Source organism: Barbus barbus, assembly GCF_936440315.1.
Source record: "Barbus barbus genome assembly, chromosome: 43".
Classification (NCBI taxonomy): Eukaryota; Metazoa; Chordata; class Actinopteri; order Cypriniformes; family Cyprinidae; genus Barbus; species Barbus barbus.
In genome coordinates, this window is record NC_136721.1 from 26351919 (window position 1) to 26363899 (window position 11981).

General features: G+C 40.1%; 1 protein-coding gene across 2 annotated transcripts in view; it reads left to right on the forward strand.

Annotated features, from left to right (window-relative positions):
- The first annotated feature begins 80 nt into the window (after positions 1-80).
- Positions 81-11981, forward strand: part of ralgds (ral guanine nucleotide dissociation stimulator) — a 30454-nt gene continuing 18553 nt past the window's right edge. The window contains exons 1-2 of one of the 2 annotated variants that reach the window (XM_079404799.1): positions 81-778; positions 10571-10875. In XM_079404799.1, coding sequence (XP_079260925.1) covers positions 752-778; positions 10571-10875 — 332 coding nt within the window. In that variant the 5' untranslated portion in view covers positions 81-751. The remainder of the gene's footprint in view (positions 779-10570; positions 10876-11981) is intronic. The other variant, XM_079404800.1, reaches the window with a different exon arrangement.

The following is an 11981-nucleotide window of genomic DNA, read 5'->3' on the forward strand; positions in this document are numbered from 1 at the left end:
GGCTTTCATGCAGATAAAACACGGCCGTGGTGTATCATACATGAAGTGTGTCTGATCGCAGTGTGTAGTGTGTAGTGTGTAGTGTGTTGAATGGTGTCATCTTCAGCGAGCACACGCCCTCCGCTCCCGAGCGCGCCCCCTGTGCGCGTTCCCGCCGCAGACCCACAAACCCACATCAGATCTGGATCTGTGTCAAGGACACGGGCGAAAAACAAATAATAATTCGGATTCGGATTCGGAGCTTCCGCGGCGTCTGCGGGATTCGGGCCCGATTCGGATTCGGTGAGCGCTGATCGAAACGGACACACGAACCGTGGCGGATCCGATCCGGAGCTGATGTTCATGAATGAAACCCCGAGATCAGATCGATAAATGACGGATAAACAGATCTGCGCTGGAATATGGATGTGATGTGAAATCATTTCTGCTCTGATTGATCTTCGGCGTCGCCTGCCTCCATTTTGAATCTGGTTTAATATCAGGATTTTATTGGTGATGATGGATTTGTTCCCCGTCTCCTGATTTATTCCTCTCAGTCACAGGTTATCGAGGTTTGTATAAACCGGATTGTGGATCACTGAAGCCGGATTCTGATCCGATCTGTTTCTGAATATAATCAAAGAAAGGCTCGAAGTGATTCCAGCAGATTCGGTTCAGAGATGGAGGATTCGGATCAGTGAATATGTGCCCCTCATGAGAGAGGGGTGATTCATCTGCCCTGCACCCCGATGATGAAGATGAAGATGAGCTGATGAAGATGATGATGCTGGAGACACAGGTATCTCTCTCTCTCTCACACACACACACACTCACACACACACACACTCACACACACACACACACACACACACACTCTCTCACACACACACACACACACACACTCACACACTCACACACTCACACACACACTCACACACACACTCACACACACACACACACACACACACACACACACACACACACACACTCACACACAGAGTGTGCAGGAATATGGTACATGTCCAATAAACATGGTAGTGTTTCCATAAATGTTCATATGATGATTCGACTTCATTTATTGGTCTCAGGTTATTAACAGGGAAATACTCTGAATGTTGCTTGTTGTGTGATATTAAAGCGATAGTTCACCCAAAACTGATCGTTCTCTCCTCATGTTGTTCCATGAGCTTCTTTCTTCTGTTGAACCACAGGATATTGTGAAGAATGTTGGTAACCAAACAGCTGACGGTACCCATTGACTCGCATAGTGTTTATTTACATGCAATGGAAGTCAATGGGTGCCGTCAAAGAAACTTGAGGTGAGTTGATTGATTTGAACTGTTCCTTTAATACAGACTGTGTTTGAGTCTTATTCAGTTCAGATTGTTTTCATGGTTGTGTTCAGACTCAAATCAGGAATCCACATCAAGGCCTCATTCATGAATATATGAGTTAACTCTCTTCTGGATTCACAGATCTGATTAAAACATCTGCATAAATTCCAATCATTCATAATTAGGGAATCTACAGTGCATTAAAAAAGAAAACAATATGCAGCTTCAGTCATTTGTTTATCAATAAAATGTTTCACAATTACTTAGTTTTGTTACATATTATTGTGCTAAATAGAGTTAACAGTTTTGTCAGTTTGCCTAAAAGAACACATAAAGATGTTTTATGAAACTGTGTCTGTGTGTGTGTGTGTGTGTGTGTGTGTGTGTGTGTGTGTGTGTGTGTGTGTTTCTCTGGACAGATCTGTTATGAATGTGTGATCATGAAGGTGTGTGAACATTGATTATCTGAGAAAGCCCCTCCGTGTGTAATAAGAAGCAACATGGTTATGGTTTTCCTCGTCGCTGATGTGCTCCTGTCGTCTGCTTTGGCTTCAGAATCACTGTGTTTGTGTCATTCAGAGTGAAACCTGACACAGGAAGTGTGTGACCCCTCAGGGACTGTGTGTGTGAGACACCACAGCTGTGCATTACGTGTGTGTGTGTGTGTGTGTGTGTGAGTGTGAGTGTGTGTGTGTGTGTGTGTTCATACCAGAGGTCGGACTAGGTGCCGATGCCGATAGCTAGGTTGGAGCACACTGGCTGATACCGATTAATCACTGATAGTTTTTCAAATGGATACTGAACAAAAGCCAAAATAGTGCTCTACTATAAAAAACAAAAACAGTATTGAACCATGCTTCGTAAATGAATAGAAATGTTAATATTAACTATTTATTTAAAATTTAAAAATGTATTATTAGTAAATGTTGAAATGACTAACAAGGAATAATACTTCTACAGCTGTCATTAATGCTACAGATTTCATTTCAACAGTCATGGCCAACTGTAATCATCTACACAGGCCATAGCACTGAAATGACATGCATATGGATATTATATGTGTACTCTCACAGTTTATCTGCTTCTATTCTAGAACATTTGATGATCATCTAAACAGAATAACAATATCTGTCCCTGCAGCACAAAAGCAGTCATGAGTAACACAGGTATATCTGTAGCAATAGACAACAATACATTGTATGGATCAAAATTATACATTTCTCTTTAATGCCAAAAATCATTAGGATATTAAGATCATGTTCCATCAAGATATTTTGTACATTTCCTACCGTAAATATATCAAAACTTCATTTTTGATTAGTAATATGCATTGCTAAGAACTTCATTTGAACAACTTTAAAGGAGATTTTCTCAATATTTACTTTAGCTATTGTTTAGTTTTGTGTGAAAACATGGAGGAAAGGTTTTAAAAGAGTGCTGAGGGAATTATCCAAATGAATATATGAATGAATGAATTATATGGATGTACCTCGGAAGGTTCTGACTGTCTTCAGAAAAGATTCGATGGCGTTTAGTTTTCATCTTTGCAGCATGTAATACTTAAAGTAGTGTTTTAATCACAATACTGCTTTGTTGACGGAGGTTATGAGAAACATCTGTATTTCTGCTGCTCCATCAGCGCCACCTGCTGTCAGAGACTGGATTCACACACACTTACATCACATCCAGCCTGTGATGGAAAACAAGCTCATGGGGATTCTACATAATTAAACAATTCAGATAAGCCATATACATATAATCATTTATTCATCAGTTATCATTTTGACTTAACCCTTTTCTTTATTTAAAGGCTGAAATGTGAGGTTTACCATTTTATGGAACTTTTCAAAGCTTTATTTGAACATTTACATTAGATATTTAAACATGTTTTTAGATAAACTGCTGTCAGTCATGTTGTCATTTAAAATCCAGTCATCATTGGTCATGTTATTGTTTTAGTGATTTTATTTGTTGTTTGTTGGTTTTAAATATAGAACTTCAGAGCCACACATGGATGTTGATTTGATTTATGAGTGTGTCTGTAGAGCAGCAGGTGGCGCTGTCACACACACATCCTCTATTTATACAGTTCTTCCTGATCAAAGCATCTTCACAGAAGGTCCTCATGCTCCTCTGGTGGAGCATCTCAGTGTTCACAGAAAGGTTAACGCTTCTAAAGGAGCATCACAATTCCTATGTGGGAAAAATGGTCTGTTATCAGTAGTGTAGTGACGCTAATACAGAAATCACTTTCAAACCGAGAATCTTTCTGTCCATCAGTGCAGTTTATTCACATCCACACACTGCAGCACAGGCCTGCTCGTCTCCCTTCCGTTTCAAGCCATGAATATTTAGATCAGCTTTCAGAAGGAGAAAAACTAATATATATGAACAAACTGATGCGTATGAAGCAGTCACTGAAACAGCAGGACGTTCTACAGCGCTTGATGTGAAAAACACTGAACGTGCCTTAATGTGTAACGAGAGTGATTTTGAAAGATCAACATACACCTTATAGATGATGCAAATTACATACAGCAAACAGATGCCAGTAAATTATCTGGCAGTCAGTGATAGAAAAATTTAGTTTTGTTCTCTAGGACAGTGTTTCTAAACGAGTGTGACATCACGTGAAAACTGTGAATAGAAATGCTTGCATTTTTCCTGCCAAACACTGATAATCGTGACTCTAGCTTTTCACTACAGAAACCCTGAATGAGCACAGAATGATGGTTTTAAAAAGCAGCTCTGACTTTATTACACACACTCACATATTAACTCTCTCTCTCGCACACACACACTCACTCACACACACACACACACACATGTTGGTTTTTGTGGTTTATTGGGACTCTCCATAGGCGTAATGGTTTTTATACTGAACAAACTGTGTGTGCTATTGCCCTACACCAACCCTACACCTAAACTTAGCCCTCACAGGAGACTTTGTGCATTTTTAGATTTTCAAAAAAACACCATTTAGTATGTTTTTTAAGCCTTTTGAATTACGGGGACATAGGCAGTGTCCTCATAAACCACCTTCATATTGTAATACCTCTGTCATACCCATGTCATTATACACATTTGTGTCCTCATAAACCACATAAACATGCACACACACACACACACATAGACACACACACAGACACACACTCACTCACACTCACACACACACACACACACAGACACACACACACACACCTGCTCCAAAGGGATTGATAATTTTCTCTCCCTCATGTCATTCAAACCTGTGTGACTTACTTTCTTCAATGACACAAAAGAAGATATTTTGAGAACTGTGTGTGTTTTGTCAGTGAGGTGCAGTGTGTGTTTGAGGGAGGGATCTCTTCTCTTCTGTTCATGTGTTTGTGTGTTGCTTGCGTCTCTTGACTGCATTAGTGAGCATGTTTTTGGCCGTCCTGTAAGCAGTCATCCTGCACAGCTGTTCTAATGCATTCTGGGTAATACAGCACTGGCACACTGTGTGTGTGTGTGTGTGTGTGTGTGTGTGTGTGTGAGTGTGTGTGAGTGTGTGTGTTTACTGGCAGTGACATCGTATCTGGACTCCTTTTGCTCCTTTAATTCACTCCAGATGTGCGACAGAAGTTTCATGAACCCATGATTCAATTCAATTCATGTTTATTTGTATAGCGCTTTTCATGATGTAAATCGTGAAGAAATGATTAAGTTTCTACATTATATTTAGTAATAGCTTATCAGTGGTGACTATGTTAAGTTGATGTACATATGGCAGAAATGTACAGTAAAACTCAAGCAGTTAGTTAATGACGTAATCAAACAGACGGTGAACACTATTAACAGCAATGATTATATGTTGCGATCAAACTCATATATGTTGTTTCGGGGTTGGCATCATCTCTTCTCAGGTCTTCGTAAGGATTGGATCCAGACTGAAGCTTCTCTAATTCCTCGAGATGCCAATCCTGTGGCAGAAACAGAGAAACAAATAGAGACATAATTAGCGTAGCTGCTGTTCCATCTAAGCAAAATCTGATGTGTTCAACCCAAGCTAAAGAATAATAATAATGTACATCTGATCAGATATAACTGCAGTACAAGATTATAAGATGCATTATGTGAATGCTTGGCTAAAGAGATGTGTCTTTAATCTAGATTTAAACAGAGAGAGTGTGTCTGAACCCCGAACGTTATCAGGAAGGCTATTCCAGAGTATGGGAGCCAAATGTGAAAAAGCTCTACCTCCTTTAGTGGACTTTGCTATCCTAGGTACTACCAAAAGTCCAGAGTTTTGCGACCTTAGGGAGCGGGTTGGATTGTAGCGTGGTAGAAGACAAGTTAGGAACGCAGGAGCTAAACCATTTAGGGCCTTATAGGCAAGTAATAATATTTTGTAAATGATACGGAACTGAATAGGTAGCCAGTGCAGAGACTGTAAAATTGGGGTAATATGATCATATTTTCTTGATCTGGTAAGAACTCTAGCCGCTGCATTTTGGACTATCTGTAGCTTGTTTATTGAAGATGCAGGACAAGCAGCTAGCAGTGCATTACAATAGTCCAGTCTAGAGGTCATGAATGCATGGACTAGCTTTTCTGCATCAGAAACAGGGAGCATGTTTCGAAGCTTGGCAATGTTTCTAAGATGGAAGAATGCTGTTTTTGTAACATGGGAAATATGATTTTCAAAGGACAAGATGTAATATAAGACCCAGATTTTTTACTTTAGAGGACGTGACAGTGCATCCGTCTAGTTGCAAATTATATCTGAATTTAATAGGAGGAAATTATTGGTCATCCAATCTTTTACACTTTTTACACAATCTATTATCTTAGTTCAGAAGTTTCATCTGGTCTTGCTGAGATATATAGTTGAGTATCATCAGCATAACAATGAAAACTAATCCCGTATTTTCTAATAATATTACCAAGAGGCAACATGTATATTGAAAATAGCAGAGGACCTAGGACAGATCCTTGTGGTACTCCATACTTTACTGGTGATAATTGTGATGACTCTCCATTTAAATGAACAAAGTGGTAGGGATCGGACAGGTAGGATCTAAACCATCTTAAAGCCTGTCCTTGAATACCAGTATAGTTTTGTAATCGATCTATGAGTATATCATGGTCTATAGTGTCGAACGCAGCACTAAGATCAAGTAATACTAGCAATGAGATGCAGCCTTGATCTGAAGCAAGAAGTCATTTGTAATTTTAACAAGTGCAGTTTCTGTGCTATGGTGAGGCCTGAAACCTGACTCAAATTCTTCATAGAGATCATTTTTTTGCAAGAAGGAGCGCAATTGAGCAGACACCACTTTTTCTTAAATTTTAGACATAAACGGAAGATTTGAAATGGGTCTGTAATTTGCCAGTTCATTAGAATCTAGTTGTGGTTTCTTAATAAGAGGCTTAATAACCGCCAGCTTGAATGGTTTTGGGACGTGACCTAAAGATAACGATGAGTTAATAATATTGAGAAGCGGTTCTTCTGCTACGGGTAACAACTCTTTCAGTAGTTTAGTGGGTACAGGATCTAATAAACACGTTGTTGGTTTAGATGCACTGATAAGTTTATTTAGCTCTTCCTGTCCTATAGTTGTAAAGCACTGCAGTTTTTCTTTGGGTGCGATGAATGAAGCTGAAATACTAGACGCAGTAGAATCTACATTTGATATTGTATTTCTGATGTTATCTATTTTATCAGTAAAGAAATTCATAAAGTCATTACTTTTAAACTGTGAGGGAATATTTAGATCGGGTGGTGTCTGGTGTGGTGTGTGGTTCCTTCAGCTCGGATCTGTCTGGTTTTGGGGGCATTTATGTAATAAAAGTATCATTCAAACATTACAATCATACAAACTGAGCTCTGTTAAATGCATTATTATTATTTCTGTATAAAAACCCTCTTATTAGCGCAGAGAAAATCAGTGGCGTCTCTTTCTGGATACACTTTAATTGAAGATACACAGTTTTTACACAGTATTTCTCGGTTATTTTATTTTTTAAAGTGTCCTTGTTATAGTATAATTATACATTTAAGTACTGAGTAATATTAATTAAATACATGTATTTACTTTATGATTATAGTTTGGCTTAGGGTCACTTGCATGTAATTATGCATAATTTAATGTTATTATAATAGTAAGTAAGTACATGTAACACGTGTTACAAGGACACCTTAAAATAAAGTGTTACCGCTGAGCCCCGCCCACTTTCACAGTCGAGGGTTGATTGACATTCCATCCACTCTGTTCTGTTTCTGTGGTTCTGATCCGAAAATGACATCATGATCCCGAGCGGAGAAAGAGGCGGAGCCTGAACACACACACACACACACACACACTGCTCCGGTCGGTCAGAGGTGGTCTGTGCGGCTGTGCTTCGCTCGGATTCCTCGGTTCCGATGGTGTTTGTGGCGGGATGTGAGCTCGGTTTCGGTTCCGTTATGTTTGATGCCAGCGTTTGGCGGATCCGCAGCATCCGGGACTCTGTGAGACTCGAGATCAGCGACGAACCGAGTCCTGCGGTGCTGAACCGATTCACGCATCTGGATCCGGACACTCCTTACCTGGAGGTAGACAGAATAACCCATACAGATATTACTCCTCTCTCATATAGAGACATCTTCACTTATAATAATAATAATAAAGTGAACTACAGAAATATCATTTTAAATCTTTACTAATCCGCAGAAATACTAAGCAAAAACATTTGTGGATGTTGTCCTGTAATACATACTTTGTTATCAGTTATGTGCTGAAATAAATCAATGCAAACATGTAATATATTTTCATAGTTACTCATTTGAAATCCTTACAATTCATGATCAGCTACAAATGTTGCATTTTTTATGTCATGTTACAGTAAAGATATTTCTGATACATTGTAACATTAAGGTGGAACTATGATTGTGTAAGTATAAGAATGTTTACAGTTATTTAGAAGCAAATAATGCATGGGACGTGTGTGTAAATGTGTGTTATTCAGCATTATTACAGAGAGTTCTGTATACAGGCATGGGGTGTTACTGTAAAGATAAATATGATCATGAAGACGAGTTGATATTTGTGATCACTGAACTTTCTGATGTCTGCATGTCAGTATTTCCCTGCATGCATTGCAGTGGAGTCTCGCTCTCTGTTGTTTTTGTGCGGATTGAGTTTGAGATGGGTCAGAATGGATGACCGCTCTGTTTAATGAACTGGACTGAGTTACTGGTGTTAACTGAAGCTAAAGAACACTTGACCGGTCCAGTTCTCTCAGCAGATTCAGTCACATGATTCTAACCGTGTTGTGAAAGCTGCTCTAATCATGAAGCGGTTCAGATCACTGTGGGCCGGTTCTGATCTGATGATCTGGTTCATCTGAAATCTGTCTCTAAACAGTGATGCTGCAGATACATTGCTCCGTGCAAAGCACTCTGGGTAACATCTGAGCTTTATTTGTCTTGTTGCAGGATTGTGAGGAAACTTGAATCCTGTTTGTTCCCTGAAGAAGCGTTTCTAGATCATATTTAAAGAGGTCTGAGGAGCAATATGAGTTTCAGATCAGAAACACCAGCGTCTCGTGAAGATCTGATGCTTCCTCAGGCTGGTTAGTTAACTAGTCGGTGATGAACTGGTTAGTTGTGGAGTTCTGCAGTGGTTTTTAGAGATGAAAACACAGAAACGGTGATTGTGTAACTTGTTTTCTGTGAGTCTTTGGGTTTCAGTTATTGATCTGTGTGAATCACTGAAGCTTCCTGAAACACGACACACCTCACGCCTGTCTCTCTCTCTCTCTCTCTCTCTCTCTCTCTCGCTCTCTCTGTCTCTGTCTCTCTCTCTCTCCGTCTCTCATGCAGCAGATGCTTTTATCCCGAGTGTTTTTCTGACTCTAATAGGTTCAGTTCTCCTAAAGTAAGCCGAGGTTAAACGAGTCGTGGCTGTAGATCGTCCAGCGTTAGACAGGAGCGGCTCGGGTTTATTGATCTGAATAATAACAGCTCTTATGAATCAGAGAAGCTGTTAGTGACAGATGGAGTTAAAAACTGTTTTACACCTGAAAACAAACCTGTAGCTGCTTACTGATTCCACATCTGATTCCACGTTTGATTCCACGTTTGATTCCACATCTGATTCCACGTTTGATTCCACATCTGATTCCACATCTGATTCCACATCTGATTCCACATCTGATTCCACATCTGATTCCACGTTTGATTCCACATCTGATTCCACATCTGATTCCACGTTTGATTCCACATCTGATTCCACATCTGATTCCACATCTGATTCTACATCTGATTCCACATCTGATTCCACGTTTGATTCCACATCTGATTCCACGTTTGATTCCACAACTGATTCCACATCTGATTCCACGTTTGATTCCACAACTGATTCCACATCTGATTCCACAACTGATTCCACATCTGATTCCACGTTTGATTCCACATCTGATTCCACAACTGATTCCACGTTTGATTCCACGTTTGATTCCACATTTGATTCCACGTTTGATTCCACATCTGATTCCACGTTTGATTCCACATCTGATTCCACGTTTGATTCCACATCTGATTCCACATCTGATTCCACGTTTGATTCCACATCTGATTCCACATCTGATTCCACATCTGATTCCACAACTGATTCCACGTTTGATTCCACGTTTGATTCCACATTTGATTCCACGTTTGATTCCACATCTGATTCCACGTTTGATTCCACATCTGATTCCACGTTTGATTCCACATCTGATTCCACATCTGATTCCACGTTTGATTCCACATCTGATTCCACAACTGATTCCACATCTGATTCCACAACTGATTCCACGTTTGATTCCACATCTGATTCCACAACTGATTCCACGTTTGATTCCATAACTGATTCCATAACTGATTCCACAACTGATTCCACATCTGATTCCACGTTTGATTCCACGTTTGATTCCACATTTGATTCCACGTTTGATTCCATGTTTGATTCCACATCTGATTCCACTGATTCCACATCTGATTCCACTGATTCCACATCTGATTCTGCATTTGATTTCACATTTGATTCCACTACTGATTCCACAACTGAGAACAGACAGTGTAATGTGATACGTTTTAGATGCATGTTTATATCAGAGTTACTTTTGTTTATCTGAGATGTTAGGTGTTTTAGAACATCAAGATAATTTATCAACAGGTGAATCATCAACCCGTCTGTGGAATAATGCTAAAACTCACTGACACTGGTCTGTGTGTGTGTGTGTGTGTGTGTGTGTGTGTGTGTGTGCAGAATGCGAGTCAGGAGATCGGCGAGGAGGTGGAGGATGGCGCCGTGTTCAGCATCACGCTGAGGAAGGTCCAGATGTACCAGTCGTCCAGTAAGAGTCAGCGCTGGTTGGGTGTGGACTCAGACTCGGGCCTCAGTCTGTATGAGACCTGTAAGCTGCGCACCATTAAAGCAGGAACGCTGGAGCGGCTGGTGGAGTACATGGTCACTGCCTTCAGAGGAAACGACTCCACCTACGTCACCATCTTCCTCTGCACCTACAGGACCTTCGCCACCACCAAACAAGTGCTGGACCTACTGCTCAACAGGTGACACACACACACACACACACACACACTCTAACCTATGCACTTTACGAGTCAAACATACAGACCACTTATGAGGCTTTTATTACTAGTGAGATGCATAGTTTTATTATTAAACGGGTGGTTGATTGCGATTTCACTTTTTTAACATTAGTTTGTGTGTAATGTTGCTGTTAAAGCATAAACAATATCTGCAAAGTTACAATGCTGAAAGTTCAGTGGAAATGGAGATATCTTTTAAAATTCTGGCAGTTCAATGCCTACAAAAACGACTGGTAAGGGACTACAACGAGTTACTTCCCGGGTCCGATACGTCACGCCCCCGGGAACACGTAACGAAGGGGACGAGGCCATGCTGCGCTGCTTTAGAGAAGAGGAAGAGAAAACTAGGGGTGGGCGTAAAAATCTATTCATATATGAATCCTGATTTTGTCTTCTAACAATTTTAATGGATTTACAAGTTTCAAAATCATATGTTTAAAGCAGTGCTTCATAATACTGTCACTGCTCTGCATCTCTCTCTCATTCAGATCGTCAGATCAGCTCCAACAAACTGTTCCAATTATACACTTTTTCTCATTTTCACACATCAATGAGAAGCGTTATAGATGGACGCGTGTGCAGTTGCCGTGCTGTATTAAGGCTTTAATTAGGATAAAGCCGTATATTAAAATCTAACAGAAGCAGTAGCACTTTCAAATAACAGCGTATCTAAAAGTATGAACCAACAACAAACAAAAAAAAACCATACCATTAAAAGCCATGCTTGCACAGGTTCTGCGCGGTCCTCTTCACTAATATCCTCTCCGTCTCATTCGGGCTCAAATTGATAAGTAATATAGATGATGCCATTGTTTACAATACAACCGGAGCACATGCTGCTGAGGTAAGGGGCGGGATGTTCAGACGCGCACTAGAGGCGGTTTAGCCAATCACAACACACTGGACCAGCTAACCAATCAGAGCCCATTACGCATTTCTGAGGGAGGGGCTTCATAAAACCAAGAAATAATCGGGGCGTTTATCAGAGAGGGGCAGAGGTGTGAAATAAAGGTGAATTATGTGAAAAATAATGCGTTTAAAAAAAAAAAAAGCATGAATACATGTTT